Source organism: Cnephaeus nilssonii (assembly GCF_951640355.1).
Source record: "Cnephaeus nilssonii genome assembly, chromosome: 4".
Classification (NCBI taxonomy): domain Eukaryota; kingdom Metazoa; phylum Chordata; class Mammalia; order Chiroptera; family Vespertilionidae; genus Cnephaeus; species Cnephaeus nilssonii.
In genome coordinates, this window is record NC_137075.1 from 84,768,281 (window position 1) to 84,785,579 (window position 17,299).

General features: G+C 41.4%; 1 protein-coding gene and 1 pseudogene across 9 annotated transcripts in view; both read left to right on the forward strand.

The window, feature by feature from the left end:
* The window catches only part of PCNX1 (pecanex 1), a 159,650-nt gene that overhangs the window by 133,100 nt on the left and 9,251 nt on the right, over nt 1–17,299 (forward strand). For all 8 annotated transcript variants that reach the window (XM_079768039.1, XM_079768032.1, XM_079768034.1 and 5 more), the window contains 5 exons: nt 2,451–2,704; nt 5,333–5,563; nt 9,599–9,699; nt 10,691–10,841; nt 16,575–16,805. In XM_079768039.1, the coding sequence (XP_079624165.1) occupies nt 2,451–2,704; nt 5,333–5,563; nt 9,599–9,699; nt 10,691–10,841; nt 16,575–16,805 (968 nt within the window). The remainder of the gene's footprint in view (nt 1–2,450; nt 2,705–5,332; nt 5,564–9,598; nt 9,700–10,690; nt 10,842–16,574; nt 16,806–17,299) is intronic.
* Nucleotides 6,450–9,586, forward strand: LOC307097845 (ribonuclease H2 subunit C-like; annotated as a pseudogene). The gene has a single exon. The product of its transcript is annotated as a ribonuclease H2 subunit C-like (transcript).

Below are 17,299 nucleotides of genomic sequence, written 5' to 3' on the forward strand. Positions count from 1 at the left end.
GGCTAGAAAATATTCTTGGGGTTTGTTTGGTAGAGTGAAAATATCTTTGTTAATTCATACCTTATTTAACTTTCTGCTACTCTGAACAAGGTTCCTGTGTCTCCTGAGTAAAGGTCAGAACCCTCTTGCCACATCTCTTCTCTAAAAGCTACTGTCAAAGTGAACTGCACAAATATAGCTCTTCGTGTTATTTCCTTTACTTAAAAACCTTTGACTGCCTTCCAAGAAAGAGGATAAAGTCAATATAAGGAAGTAACAAAACAAATATCAAACCTAAGGAATAGATCCAACTTTATGCCACAGTTTAAAAAACCCAAGCTCAGGAAGTTCCTTCTAGAAATTGAGTAATTCTTCTGACCTCTCTAATCTGTTCTAGCACATGGATAAAGAAGAAAAATTTCTCAAGACTTTTTACAAAATCAGTGTAATATTGATACCAGAAGATGATCAAACTGGCTAAAAAAGTAACTATAGTTTAGTTCATGTATGATGACTATAGATGCAAAAATCCTCAGAACCCAGAATAAGCAAAACCCAGCAATACTTTTCTTAAGTTCCCCTCACCAATTTAGTAATTGGTCCTTTTAAGTTAAGTACTAAAAAAGCATATTAATAGAATTCATCTTCTTTTAATAGATCACAGGAAACAATGTAATATGATTCTCTCAAAAGGTGCCAAAGGACAATTGATTAAATTTTATTTCCATTACTTCTTTGAAGAATACTTTATAAGATTACATATGTCCTTGTTCTGGGAAAAAATGTATATGTTTATCTATAGTCATATCATGGGCAGTCATCAACTACAGCAGGCATTCCTCTTATTGTCAAGTTCAAGACAGAGTTTTTCTTGTCACCACTATGTGTTATTATTTGGAAGTGTTTACCAATATAATTAAAGTAGAAAATAATAAAATTGCCAAGGGTTCTAGAGTACTAATCAAACAGTTTATTAGTTTGGTTAAGCTTACCTGTTCAGTAGTTTTTATCACACCACCACATGTCGGACTAGGTTTCCTGGCACCTTTTCTTTCAAAGCAGTGTGTTTTAAACATGGACGGTGTGTACATTCTCTCTAAAGGAAAAAAAATGCATAGTGCCACTTGTTATTTTTATTGTAATTAAATTTAATATATTTAAGTATAATCACTTTATAGTCCTTATATAATATAAAGAATTTACAAGACCACATAACAAACTAAAAATTACCTTCAGTGTGATGGGTGATATTTTGCTAGTATTAGATTGCTGTGAGTCTAATTCAATATTTAATCTAATTTTGTATTTTTACTTCAATAACACTAATGCAGAGAATGCTTGTTTGATGAGTATCTTGTATAAAAGAATGGCACTTCAAAGCATTGTTTGCTAGTGCAGAATAATCAGTCTTCATACATACATAATTGAAACTTGTATCAGCAGGTAAAACCCAAATGCCAGTTATGTAATCTTATCCATATTATTGGAATTGGCAACAGAAAAATTATTGTTGGAATTGGCAACAGAAAAATTTTAATTATGTATTTAACATCCTACATAATAAAATGGTAATATGTAAATTACCATCACTCCGCTACGCCCACGATTGGGCCAGCAGGAGGCGCAGGGGGCGGGACTCAGGGTGGCCGGGGTAGCTGATTGGGCCAGCAAGCTCAGCGTCTGTGTCATGGCTGCGCCGGAGGCTTTCGGAAGGCCTGGTGTACCGGCGGACAGCCGGCCAGCTCCCCCGCGATCAAAAGCCAAAGCGGGGGAGCTGGCCGGCTGTCTGCTCCGGCACAAGGCCTTTCGAAAGCCTCTGCCGCGCCGGAGGCTTTCGGAAGGCCTGGTGCACCGGCGGACAGCCAGCCCACTGGTGCACCAGGTGCATGATTAAATCATGCACTGGGCCTCTAGTTAAATTATAATGAACTATTACAAGCTATACAGCCAGATAAGCAGGATGTATGTAATATATAGGCTTGCAGCGTGGACATGATGCTGGTAAACGGAGCTCTCATTCTTTTGAGTTTTGCATGTCTATCTGTATTAGGTGCCCTGGGATGATTCGATTCTCATTCCATTCTTCCTTTTCAGAATTAACACAAACCCTCAGGAGATATACCTTTACTTATTTGGTCTTCATTTGATAGGAATGCAGTTATAAACCCAGTTTGAAAAGCTTGGGAATTGGGGAATAAAAATTAAGGAGGTTAGTTACTTTACGGTACAAACCCTCAGAACCTTGAATGTGCTAATGCATGTTGTGATTCTGCAGGAGATGAACATACAATGCGCCTGGTCTCAGGAGCTTGCTGTAGTTTGTTAACGACCATTCTAAGGCAATCAATCACATACTTTCATTTGCTATAAAATGTCTTCTTTCTAAATTTCTTGTCTTTAAAGCATTTGTTTTCCCACTTTATGATTTTGTCCTCCTTTGTTTGTAAGTGGTCTCTGTCTCTCTTTTTAAGGTACTTACTGTCAACAGCGGGAAGTAGAGGCTATAACTGAAGGTGTGGAAGAAGACGAAGGGTTTTGCTGTTGTGAACCCGGCCATGTTCCTCATGTGCTGTCATTCAATGCTGCATTTAGCCAGCGCTGGCTGGCTTGGGAAGTCATAGTCACCAAGTACATTCTGGAGGGTTACAGCATCACTGACAACAGTGCTGCTTCTATGCTTCAAGTCTTTGATCTTCGAAAAGTACTCACCACTTACTATGTCAAGGTAGGGTATGCGCCTACTTAGCTCTTCTCATAACTGAAGACGCTTCTTGAAAAAGATATATATATATACACATATATATATATGTATATATATATATATATATATACACACACACACATATACATACATATGTATGTATATATATACACACACACACACACACACACACATATATATATATATATATATATATATATATGTACACACATTAGTAGCCCTGTGCACGAATCTGTGTGCCCATAGCTCACTGCCGCCCTCCTGTAGCTCTCCGCCTGCTGCCCCGCCCTCCTGTAGCTCTCTCCGCCCCCTCCCCCCCCCCCCCATAGCTTGCTGCCCTACCCACTCCTATAGCTCTCCGCTGCCTGCTTGTAGCTCACTGCCCCATCCTCCTGCTGATCCGTGATCCAGTCATTATGAGGTCAGTCATTACTCCTCAGGGCATAATGGATAATTAGCATATTCCTCTTATTATATAGGATATGTATATATCAAATATTCAAATTGACCCTCATGCCCTCGCACAAGATGGCCACCACAAGAGGGCCGGCATGGGAAGGCAGTTGGGGGCAACTGGGCCTGCAGGGGAGGGAGGGAAGTTGAGGAGGACCAGGCCTGCAGGGGAGGGCAGTTGGGGGGGACCAGGCCTTCAGGGAAGGGCAGTTGGGGTGATCAGGCCAGCAGGGGAGCAATTAGGTATTGATCAGGCTGGCAGGGGAATAGTTAGGGGGTGATCAGGTTGGCAGGCAGGCAAGTGGTTGGGAGCTATCAGTCCCGGATTGTGAGAGGGATGTCCCAGATTAGAGAGGGTGTAGGCTGGGCTGAGGGACACCCCCCCCCCCCCAGTGCATGAATTTTGTGCACCAGGCCTCTAGTATATATATAATTTTTTAAACTTGTGCTTTGCTTCTATATCATGATTTCAATTCTCTAGTATCCTGTATAGTCACTAAATTATACCTATGAAGGTTTCCTCTGTTTTTTTCTTTAGTGAAACTTATTCATTGTTCATTAATATTACTAGCTACCATTTGTAGCTCATATGTTCTAGGCACTGTGCTGAGGAATATACACACACATGCATGTATACATACGCATACATGTATCTTACCTAATTCTCTAAAGTAATGTTACATCCTTGTTTTACAAATAAACAAATTAAGAATTAGAAGTTTACTTGCCCAAAGACCTCTAACTAGCAAGTAAAGTTAGGGATTTAAAATCCAGGCTTGTCTGACTCCTAAGCCCTTGCTATTAACCACTGCTTTGCACTACTTTCAACAAGCTGAATAAAACTATTACAAGATTTGAGTGGTCACCAAGATCACCTTCAGGTTCAATAGTTTGCTATAAGGACTCACAGAACTCAGCAGAGCCATTATACTCACAGGTAGGATTTATTAAGGTGGAAGGATACAGATTAAGATCGGCCAAGTAGGCACATAGGGTAGAGTCCAGAGATACCAAGGCATGAGTTGCCAGTTGTCCTCTCCCAGTGGAATTGCACCAACAATGCCTGTTTCTCCTGCCAACAATGTGTGATAATACTCTCAGAGTGTTGTCAATCAGGGAAGCTCACCTGGGTCTCAGGGTGGAGAGTTATTTTTGGAGTGAAATCACTTAAATGTGATTGGGCACCCATATGGCCAACCTTAGTCTCCAGCCCCTCAAAGCTCTAAGCCTCCAGGTGAACAAAAACTCTTTTAGAACTTACCTCCCGGGACCCAAGTGTAAAGCCCAAAACTCTTTGGGCAGGGTTGGTTCTATACTACACAGGTTTTGTTTTTGTTTTGTTTTTTTGTTTGTTTTCATTTTTGCTAAAGATTTTGCAGAAGTACGGCATGGTTATGATTTGGGAGCTGGCAGGCAAAGTCGGTATTTTCAGGAGGAAAATATGTGCTAAATTTTAATGACCCTTATCTGAAGTTTTCATATTTTGTGGTGTTACCTATATATGCCACCTTATTTGTGCTGACTGGGGTGAACCTTGAGTCTTCTATTTAATGTTTTATTAAACACAACCTCAGGAAGATAAATAGATTGGTTTTACAAATTTTACATATGTGTGTTTGGCTTTTTCTGTCTCTAAATATGTATATTTCTATTGCTTTATCATCTGTAATAATAAAAGCGTAATATGCTGATTAGACCCGGTAGCCGAACAACCTTCAGGCTGCGATGGCCGAACCCCTTGCACGAATTTATTGCATCGGGCCTCTAGTTAGATGTATTTCTATAAATTTCAGCTAGGATCACAGGATCATTTAATAGTTTTCTATGAGAAAATTTTTCAAAAGAAATGCACCACAATAAAGGCTTTTCACCTCTCTTAAATGATTCTAAATTCAAAAGCCCTAAAATCAGTAGACTAGAATTGTTTTTGAAGTTGCCTTGCTGAATTTGTGGGTTGTAATTTTAAAAGTATTAAATTAAATGTTTTTTTCATCCAGGAAGGGCTGAGGTACATATTATTATAGCATTCTTAAGCTGTATATTTATAATATTGAGCCAGAATAATATATTTTTGATTTCTACTATCAGTATAAACAGTTGGAATTTATTTACTGAAAATGGAAATTAATTCAAATTGTGATTTAGTTCAAGTTTTTGCTTTTATCTTTTCCTCATTAGGGAATCATTTATTATGTTACAACCTCTTCTAAGCTAGAGGAGTGGCTAGCTAATGAGACAATGCAGGAGGGACTACGTCTGTACGCCGATAGAAATTATGTGGATGTGGACCCGACATTTAATCCCAACATTGATGAAGACTATGACCATCGACTGGCGGGCATATCCAGGGAGAGTTTCTGTGTGATTTACCTCAACTGGATCGAATATTGCTCTTCCCGAAGAGCAAAGGTAGAGTTTATTTCATTTATAACTCTGAATCCGTTTTTCTAAAGATGGGAAGACTATCTCTGCTTTTTATTATGAGGTCAATTTTTCCGGACCTTCCTATTTCTGACCTGTCTGGTTCAGTATGGTTGGGCCAAACCAACCAACTCTGCCAAAACAAGTTAAAGAAAGCGGCCTGCCTCGCTCTTTCACCTGCAGGGTCATAATCTCACCATCTAATTAGCGTGGCCTCTGTCCTGTGCATGCACATACATATACACAAAATTAGGTTACAGGTCATATGCAGTTCCTTCTTAAATTCCTCATTTTGGAGCACCCCCCCCACACACACACACACTCTCACACACCACAATAATTTAATATCTTTGTCCTAAATGCAAACCAAATTCAAAGTCTAAACCAGTGCAGTCTAATAGCATTATCTGTGATGATGGAAATGTTCTATGCTGATCCAGTGTGGTAGTTACTAAACCATCACATCTGGCTATTGTTAAACACTTGAAATGTGGGCAGTATGACTGCTCACCCAAGTATGTCAAACTCTCGGCCCACGGGCCGCATGCAACCCACAACGAATATTTTTGCGGCCCAGCCAATATAATGATATGTAAGAAACATTTTAATAAAAATTTCATAACTTAATTTTTACAATATCCTATTATACATAATCCTATCTAATAATAGCGTACCATGTAAATTACCATCACTCCGCTACGCCCACGATTGGGCGGCGGAGGCTGGGGGGCGGGACTCAGGGTGGCCTATCCGGCCATTGAGAGGCACGGATCCTCTGCCACTGAGCGGGGCTACGCTGCTGTTGAGAGGCACAGGGGGCGGGACTCCCGCCCCCTGTGCCTCTCAACGGCCAGATCCGGGCCGCTGAGGGGGTCCCACCCCCTCCGCCTCTCAACAGCAGGGGAGACCCCCTCAGCGGCCGCGGATCATCAAAAGTGGGGGAGCGAGCTCTGGCCTCAGTCAGCGAGCCACGGAAACCCGGCAGAGGATGGAGAGCAGCGACGAGGAAGACATGGAGAAGCACCGCATCCACCTACGCCCCGTCACTCTGCGCACACGCTGCACCTCCTGCCCTGTGAAGTCCTGCCCTGTGAAGTCCGGGTTAACCGGCCGCCCCTGTGGGGCGCTTTTTCACCCCGGCCATCCGTCAGGGTCCCGATGGACTCCAAGTGTCGTTTCGGGGCCGCAGTCTGAGGGGCGAGGCGGTGGAGGTGCCGCCTGGCCTGCTGGGATACCTGATGGTGATGGAAGAGAAGTCGGTGGGGAAGCAGGACTTTTCAGCGGGATCCGACAAGGAGGAGCAGGAGCTGGTGGAACCCCCGGAGGCGCTGGAGTGGGACTTCGCTTTATTCGTGCCTCCGCCAGTTTCAGCCGCTTCACCCTGTGGGGCCTGGAGAGCATCCCTGGCCCGGATGCCAAAGTGCCTGCGGCCCTGACCTGGCCCAGCCTCGCCGAAGCGATCCATAAACAGGTGCCGCAGGACTGAGAACCAGCACTTGAAACTGGAAGCCACCGATCCCTTCACCAGCTCTCCACTTTGGATCCACTGAGTCCACCACCCCAATAAATGAGCTCTTTCACAGCAAAAACAAAAACAAAAACAAAAAAAACAAAAGTGGGGGACCTGAGTGCCTGTCTGCTCCGGCACCAGTGGACAGGCACCCAGCTCCACCGTGAAAAGCGAAAGCGTGTAGAGGACCCTACACGTGCATGATTCAATCATGCACTGGGCCTCTAGTTATTAATAACGAACTAAAACGTTTGCTAATGACTGATTACGATAATTGTGTTGCATTTATTTCCCTTATGTGCCTTACGCGCAGGCGCACCGTTTCTCTCCACTGATACTAGCAGTGAATATTTTAGCAGCTGATTGCCATGTCATTAGCCTTGGACTGACTTGTTTGGTGTGCACAACAGGAAATATTTCGCTTTAGGAGAACAAGAAAAATAGGTTTATTTGCGTTACGCTTATTAATTTGTGCAGTTATTCAGTGTCTGATAAGTTAATGTTCAAGAAAAAATATTAATTTTTATTAAAATGTTCTATTATTTATGTTAACAATTACTCATTTATTTCAGCCCTTTGTATTCAGCATATCTCTATCGAAATAAACCTACATTTCTATGAAAATTGAAGCTTTTGTTTTTTTGCGGCCCACATAAACTTAAACATTGTTTATTTGGCCCGTGTTAGCCTTTGAGTTTGATATGCTTGACCTGGACTATTGACTTTCTGATGTTAACATGTGTGAAAATGCAGATAGTATCCTCACCTGAGAGATTCTAATTCTGTAGGTCTAGGCTGAGGATCCAAAATTTGTTTCACCTTGGCTGATTGTAATTCAGCTGGTTTCTAATCACACTTCAGGATAACTTGTCTTATGCTGAAAATAGGTGAGCTACAGACTTCATCAACTGCTACTTTCCTTCTAGGTCTCATGGCCCTCGTGGCTATGATGCTCCCCTAGTTAGACCCCATGTAACACAATCACAATACCAAGCAAGGCCTGTGGTACCAAAAGCTAATTCCTACCACCACTTTTGTTTTCCAAGCAAAGTCTGGTGTAGTTGAACCACCGAGGACAAGATTACTCTGTATCTCAGCATAGTGAGCCACCTGGACAACTAGCATCTTTATCATGGTCTGGGTGTACACACTGACTGTCTTTAGATGTAGTACCTGCTTTAGTCTTAAGTATATAATTTTCATCAGATTTGGAAATATTTCAGCCATTATTTTTTTAAGCATTTTTTTTCTGTCCTCTTCCTTTTTTTTGAAACTCTAGTTATATTCATATTAGGCTGCCTGATGTCCTATAGCTCACTGATGCCTTTTGCAGTCTCTTTTATCTCTTTGTTTAATTTTGCAAAGTTTCTATTGCTATGTTTTAAAATCACTTATTTTTTCTTCTGCATTGTTTAATATGCCATTAATCCCGTGTAACATTTTTTTTTAAAAATCTCAAACATTGCATTTTTGGTATCTCTTGAGGTTTAACTTGTCTTTTATATAAATCTTTCATGTCTCAGCATGATGTCATTCCTCTATCTTTTTGAAGAACTGTAATAACTTTTTGGGACAATTTTGATTGAGTGAGTGATTAATTGGTTATTCTTTTATGGGTCATATTTTCCTGCTACTTTACATGCCTGACAACTTTTTATTGGACTTTATGCATTTTACCTTGATGGGTGCTGGATATTTTTGTAGTCCTATAAATATTCTTGACCTTAACTCTGTGACAATTAAGTTCTTTGGGGACAGTTTGATTCTTTCTGAGCTTGCTTTTAAGCTTTCTTAGGAGGGACCAGCCATTAGTCTGGAGCTGATTTTTCTCCCATTACCGAGACAGTACCCTCCTGAATTGTTAGGAGAGTAGATCTTAGAGTTCTTATCACGAGGAAAAAAAGTTTTGTAACTCTGTATGGCAAACGAGTTCTTCTATAGAGTACTAGGATCTTAGCTAAACATCTAAGTACTTTACACTTGGTTCTTTTTTTTTTTTTTTTACATCCTGGTATTATAAAGTATTAGACTTTATTTAAAGATTCCAAAGACCCTCCTTATATAGTGTTTTGTTGTTGTTTCTTTTCATTAAAACTTTTATCTGAGGATGTAGAAACTAGTTGAGTTTCTTAATCTCTCTGATTCATTAAATAGATACATTCTGATTTGATAAATACATATATACCCTTTTGATTATTAACATTTTTTTGAGGTATAATTGACATTCAGGTGTACATCGTAATGATTTAGTATTTGTATATATTGCAAAATGGTCACCATAGTAGATCTGGTTAACTTCAATGACCACACATAGTTACAATTTTTTTTCCTTTGATGAAAACTTTTAAGATCTCTCTTAACAACTTCCAAATATACAATATGGTATTACTACGTATAGTCACTACATTAAATCCCCATGACTTATTTATTTTGTAACTAGAAATTTATACCTTTTGACCTCCTTCACCCTGTCTTTTGTTTCCTTTTTGTTGTTGTTTGTTTGTTTTCTTAAGCCACTGGATGTGGACAAAGATTCCTCCCTGGTGACTCTTTGTTATGGACTCTGTGTTCTGGGACGAAGAGCTCTGGGGACTGCATCCCACCATATGTCCAGGTAATGACATTTCTGTTTTTAGGAAGGGATTGTGGGAAGCTGTCTGATCTAAGTCTGGAATCGTCTTTCATGGAAGCGTACTATGCTAATTCATTGCAAAAGTCTCTTCAGATGTTGTATCGATCTTTTTGCTGAACATAGTTGAGTTCCAAGTGGTTAACAGAACTGGCTTTTAAAATTGACATATATGTAGGCAACTATTGATAGTGAGAATTTAATAGATTTGAGACATTTAAAAAATAATCACCCCATAACATCTCTTTTCTAACAATTTACCTTTTTAAAAAAATTTTTCATTCTTCATTGCAGTTTCTGCCAGAGCATTTATACTTTGAATATACACTGAGTGGCCAGATTATTATGATCTCTGAGTGCATAATAATCTGGCCATCAGTGTATATCCTATATAATAAAAGGCTAATATGCAAATGGTCCCCTCGATCAGGAGTTCGACCAGCAGGCAGGCCAGCCAACCGCCGATGTCCCCTCCCCCTGGCCATTCTGGCCAGACCCCACCCATGCACGAATTCTTGCACCGGGCCTCTAATACATATATACTGAGTGGCCAGATTATTATGCGTTCAGAGATCATAATAATCTGGCCACTCAGTGTAGTTGTACATTAGATTTTGGAACTCTAAATATAAACTGGGTTTCTTGACATATGCATCCAAATGAATTAGAATTAAGAAGTGCCATATATTTTAAATTTTCATCTTTTCCACTAGCCCCTCCTTAATATCTTTTAACTTACATACTCTTTGCCTGTTGTTTATTTTCATGGACTCTATTATAGTGGTTCATAAACAGTGATCCCAAGTCAAAAGGCCCTATTCCTTGTAATTCTGATTTAGGGGTGCTGACATTAGTTCTTAAAATCTCTATTTTTAAAACAATCTCACATGATTGTGATGCACAGCCAGATGTAAGAATCAATGTAACTTAAGACCGTTGTCAAAATATGTAAATGTTTTATCTCCAATCTTAACAGTAATTTAGAGTCATTCCTCTATGGATTGCATGCCCTGTTTAAGGGAGATTTCCGTATTTCTTCAATTCGAGATGAATGGATCTTTGCTGACATGGAATTATTAAGAAAAGTAGTAGTCCCTGGAATCCGTATGTCCATTAAACTTCATCAGGTAAGAAGAGAAAATTTCTAATCCATTGCTATCAGTTAATGGTGCTTCTTCTCTTGACTTCCAAGTTATGTTTCTTAGGAACCTTTTGAGAAATATTCTGATTTGGAACTAAGAAAAACATGATTCAGGGCAAGATGCTATATCTTAGAATCCCGAACCTATGTTTCTTTTTCTTTTCTTTTATTTTTATTGATTTCAGAGATGAAGGAAAGAGGAGAAAGAGATAGAAACATCCATGATGAGAGAGAATCATGGATCGGCTGCCTCCTGCAAGCTCCGCACTGGAGATCGAGCCCATAACCCGGGCATGTGCCCTTGACCAGAATCAAACCTGGGACCTTTCAGTTTGAAGGCCGATGCTCTATCCACTGAGCCAAACCAGCTAGGGCCCAAACCTATGTTTCTACCAGTAAATTTGAATATTAATGTTAGAGGCTGACTGATCTGGGCCTGAGCTTGAGGACAAGTGTAAGCAGTGAGTGACAAACTGGAAACAAGCCTTTGGCCCTGTGATACTTGCTTTTACATCATGTGGTTGTAACGCACACCTCTTCCGGGTAAATGTTAGGTGACTCAGTGCAGTGCGCAGCATCTCGGGAGTCTCCTCAGTGCTGCTGTTACTGAAATTAGAGTTTCACTTAGCATGTTATATAGAATAGATGGTTAGGAAAGATTTAACACTAGTTTAATCCTAGGAAGGTAAAAAAATTAAAATGAGGCCTCACAATGCATATTGTCCTGGATCACTTTAAGAATATATTTTGAGCCCTAATCGTTTTGGCTCAGTGGATAGAGCATGGGCCTGCGGACTGAAGGGTCCCAGGTTCGATTCTGATCAAGGGCATGTACCTTGGTTGCAGGCACATCCCCAGTAGGGGGTGTGTGGGAGGCAGCTGATGGATGTTTCTAACTATCTATCCCTCTCCCTTCCTCTCCGTAAAAATCAATAAAATATATTAAAAAAAAAGAATATACTTTGAAATTAAGTACAATAAGGCCTCACTTAATGTTGTCAATAGATTCCTGGAAACTGCCACATTAAGTGAAATGACATGATGAAACCAGTTTTCCCAGAGGCTAATTGTTATAAACAGCTGTTCCTATGGCATATTTCTGGTCACCGAAACATCACCAAACATCTAAGTAAAGATTCAAAACACTTCTAGTATTAAACATTGAAGTAAATGTGAACTATTACATATCTATAATAGTAAAAGCGTAATATGCTAATTAGACTGGACGTCCTTCCAGACATCCTTCCAGATGACCTTCCAGACAAAGCTGGGGCTGCAAGGGAAGCCCAGCCCCTGGGTGCCTGCCCGTGGCTGGAGGGAAGCCCAGGACCTGGGTGACAGAAGGAAGCCAGTGCTGGCAGCCAGGGCAAGGAAGGCCTATTCTTGCATGAATTTCGTGCATCGGGCCTCTAGTATTTAAGAAAGATGAACAAAAACAAGTAAGGTAGTTATTTTCCAGCCTGATTATTCCAGTTCAGGGTCGCAGGTGGCTGGAACCTCTCCCAGCAGCTCAGGGGGCAAGGCAGACACCCACCCTGGACGTTAAATTACAGCACCCATGCACAGCCACACCCACACCCACGCCCACTCAGATGGGGACAATGGAGACACGCCAGTTCACCTCACATGCACAGCTTTAGGAAGTGGGAGGAAACTGGAGTATCTGGAGAAAACCACACAGACGTGGGGAGGATGTGCACACTCTACAGGCAGTGGCCCTGGCCGGGATCATCCTATAAAAGGGTAATATGCAAATTAACCATCACTGGCACAAAGATGGTGGCACCCATAGCCACAAGATGGCAGCACCCAGTCCCCTCAGCCCCACTGGAGTCCCCCAGTCCTGGGGGGGCGGCTACTGAGAGTGGGCAGCGTGAGCGGAGAGCCTCTGGGCTGCGGAGAACCTCTGGGCAGCGGCCAGGCCCCGCAGAGAGCAGAGAACCACGGGGAGTGGTCCTGAAGCCCTCAGGGCTCCCAGATTGGAGAGGGTGCAGGTTGGGCTGAGGGACCCATCCCCCGTGCACGAATTTTGTGCGCCGGGTCCCTAGTCAACATTATAATGAAACGCCACCATTCAAGGACTTTCTGTACTGGCACTTGCTGCTCTGTTCATTCCACTTGACAGTAGTCATCAGATCTGATGATAGAGACCACATGATAAGACTCATTAAAATGCATCTGCTGTGCTCATATCTGATTGAATATTTTTTCCCTCCAAATAAAAGGTGAATAACTCTTCAAGTGATTTTACTGTGATCTAAAGTTCATGTCCCTGTTATTTAGGAGCATTTCTAATAAGGGAAATATTATTTGAAAATCTCTGAAAAATGGAATTCTATTTTGAGGATGATGGGGAAAATATATATTTGGGATCAAATAGAGTATCCATCTTCAGACTAGCTTTAGAGTTTGAGACAAAATTAAATGTATGTAAAAGAAAAAGGTAATAACTATAACTTAAAATTTTTATTTATTTAGTTTTTGTCTGGTATTTCTCCTTTTGTCTTGTGATGTCCTATAAATTGCCTAAGCCTGTAAGAAATTTTTACTGTAGCCCTAACTGGTTTGGCTCAGTGGATAGAGTGTTGGCCTGTGGACTAAAAGGTCCCAGGTTCGATTCCGGTCAAGGGCATGTACCTTGGTTGCAGGCACATCCCCAGTAGGAGGTGTGCAGGAGGCAGCTGATCGATGTTTCTCTCTCATCGATGTTTCTAACTCTCTATCCCTCTCCCTTCCTCTCCGTAAAAAAATCAATAAAATATATATTTTTTAAAAGAAATTTTTACTGTATAAAATTTTATTTGAGCCAAACTGACTACAATGCTGGGAAGCAAGATTTCAAATGCTCCCTAAGATGTTTTTCAAATCAGGTTTCTCAAAAGGTACCAATTAAATACCTCTATGTAAGAAATCACCTCTTTTACATAGCATAATTATTTCACAGTTCCTGACAGGCATCTTCAGTTCATCCTAAACATTATGACAGATGTGTCATCTCTCTGGCAGAGAAGACACCGAGGCACAGGGTCCAAAGCCTCTGATGCCTTGGTCACTCCCTCTAGTCTCACGCTAGACGTGCTCTTGCCTGTTGCTTTGGGGTCTGTTCCCTCCATGTCCCTCTGGCTGAAGCACTATTGCCTGTAACAGTGCTTCTCTGCCTTATGATCAGCACCCTCTCGCCATTAGCGTGACTGACAGCACCCTCTCGCCATTAGCGTGACTGACAACAAGCAGTGACAAACAGGGAGAGTGAGGCGGGGGAATCAGCCAGCAGCCATGAGGGCTGAGGAGGCAATAGAGAACACAGGTGCAACCTGGATGAGTTTTGTAATTCCTGTATGCCTTCGAGGAAGATAGAGATCGACCTATGAAGTAACAACACCCATTTATTGACCAACATTTTTAGTCACATGTTGGATTGCCCATGAGGGACTCTTGGGCAGGAAAATATAAATGTGTAAATCAATACTGGTCATCCCCAAAGTTCATATGTTATATACTCACGAAAATCCACAAAAGTGGACAATAGGTTTATATAGTAAAAGAAAGGATTAGTACATACTTGCCATATGACCCAGCAATTTTACTCCTAGATATTTACCCAAGAAAATAAAAGTAGATGTTCACACAAACAAAATGTGCATAGCAGCTTTACTCATAATAGCCCAGAACTGGAAACAACTCAAATGTCAGTCAGTGGAGGAACATACAAATTATGGGATAGCCACATGATAGAATAAGTTTACTTAACACTACAAAGAAATGAACTATTGTGAGATACCATAGCCTGAATGAATCTCAAACATTATGCAGAGCAAGAGAAGTCAGACATATGAAGAGTCCATATTGCATGATTTTATTTATATAAAATTAAAGCAGGTGGAATGAATCTATGGATTCAGAAAGCAGATCAGTGATTGCTTGGGATATAGAGAGTGAATGCCAAAAGGCAGGAAGGAGGCTTTGGGGTGATGGAAATGTTTCACATCTAGACTTGGCAGTGGTTACATGGGTGTGCATATTTGTCAAAGGGCAGCTAACTACCTTTAGAGTGGGGGCATTTATTGTATGTAAATCATACCTCAAACTCAATTTAAACTATTATGTTCCCAGAGAGCTTAAAATATAGCTCATTACTGCAATACTACTACTTTTGTAAATTCCTCAATGCACCCCTATCCTCTAAATTTTAGCTAAACAAATATTTTTATATATTTTCTTTGTTTTCCTCACTCAAGTTGATTTTTTCATATCTTTATATATATACTGGAGGCCTGGTGCATGAAATTCATGCATGGGGGCAGGGGGGGTGTCCCTCAGCCCAGCCTGCACCTTCTCCAATCTGGGACCCCTCGAGGGATGTCCGACTGCCCTCTCACAATCCAGGACTGCTGGCTCCCAACCACTCACCTGTCTGATTGCCCCTAACCGCTTCTGCCTGCCAGCCTGGTCACCCCCTAACCATTCCCCTGCCAGCCTGATCAATGCCTAACTGCTCCCCTGCCAGCCCAATTGCCCCTAACTGCCCTCCCCTACAGGCCTGGTTCCCCCCAGCTGCCCTCCCCTGCAGGCCTGATTGCCCACAACTGCCCTCCCTTGCAGGCTTGGTCCCTCCCAACTGCCCTCCCCTGCCGGCCTGATTGTGGCAGCCATCTTGTGTCCACATTGGGGCGGCCATCTTTGACCACAGGGGTGGCCATCTTGTGTGTTGGGAGTGATGGTCAATTTGCATATTACCTCTTTATTATATAGGAGATATATATATAGATCTGTTAAAGGATCATCTGTTAGCTAACAAAAACTAAAACTACATAAAAAAATCTCTAAAATTGTGTTTCTTACTAACCAGGCACTTTTCACATAAAACCATGTCTCTAGAATGATTCTAAAACCCGTGTTATCCTGCCTCTCACTAGGTGAGATATGGCTCATAGTTGTGAACTTTAAGACAGATGAAGGCTCCTAGTCCTGGAGTCTTCCCTGAACAACCTCTTCATCTTAATAACTATTCATTCATTTGATAAATAGGCATTTAATATTACCATGTGCAAGATTCCATTGCAGGTAGTAAGGATGAAACAAAGGAGTATATGAAATGTATTTCCCATTCAGAAACCTATAAATTAACAGAAGATAGAGGACAGGTACCCAACTAACCATAACATAAATCTGAATTTCTGAAATGGTGTGTTATTAAGGAAACACAAATATAACATTGGCTGCCTCAACATTTGTAACTGAGAGGTTGATAAATTTTCACTCAAGTGTGTGCTGTCTGAAGGGGAGGTGAGGGGGAGCAAGAATGCAGTATCCCCAAGGATGCACATCCAAGTCTGAGGGCTAGCCTACATGGAATAATAAAAGCATTCACTGTGTATGTGAATAATGCTTCATAATGTAAAAAGTTCTCCAATACACTATTTCATCTCACTCTTACAAAAACCTTGCCAAGTTGGTTTGCAGATAATGCTGGCACTCACAAATACAAAACTGAGGCTCAAAGAGGTTTAGCTGCTTCCTAGGTTTAGCTGGTAATACCGGGACTTAAACACATTTTTTAAGAGTATTTTTCATATATTTTATGTCTAATAATGTTAATGTGTGCTGATATGAAATTTTCATTTAGTAATTGATTTATTAACTATAGAAGTTTTTATCATCCTGGAAGTCATTCTCTTCTTTTCCTAAAAAAATATAAATTTTTTATTCCTGTGTATAGGATCATTTCACTTCTTCAGATGAGTACGATGACCCCACTGTGCTCTATGAAGCCATTGTATCTCATGAAAAAAACCTCGTAATAGCCCACGAAGGCGACCCTGCATGGCGGAGTGCAGTCCTAGCCAACTCTCCCTCCTTGCTTGCCCTGCGGCATGTCATGGATGATGGCACCAACGAGTATAAAGTCATCATGCTCAACAGACGCTACCTGAGCTTCAGGGTCATTAAAGTAAGTTTTCGAGGCATTAATTTGCATCTGAGAAAATTGCAAATTAGATAACCTTATCCAAACTTTTAAAAAGTAGTTGAAACTCTTGGAGAAAAAAATGATGACAGTATTTCATTAGCATTTATTGTTTACTAGAGGCCCAGTGCATGAAATTCGTGCACGGAGGGTGGGTGGCCCTCAGCCCAGCCTGCACCCTCTCCAATCTGGGACCCCTTGAGGGATGTCCGACTGCCCGTTTAGGCCCTATCCCAGTAGGATTGTGCCTAAACGTGCAGTCATACATCCCTCTCACAATCCAGGACTGCTGGCTCCCAACTGCTCGCCTGCCTGCCTTCCTGGTTGCCCCTAACCGCTTCTGCCAGAGTAATCACCCCCTAACCACTCCCCTGCCAGTCTGATTGATGCCTAACTGCTCCCCTGCCAGCCCAATTGCCCCTAACTGCCCTCCCCTGCTGGCCTGGTCACCCATAACTGCCCTCTCCTGCCAGCCTCAT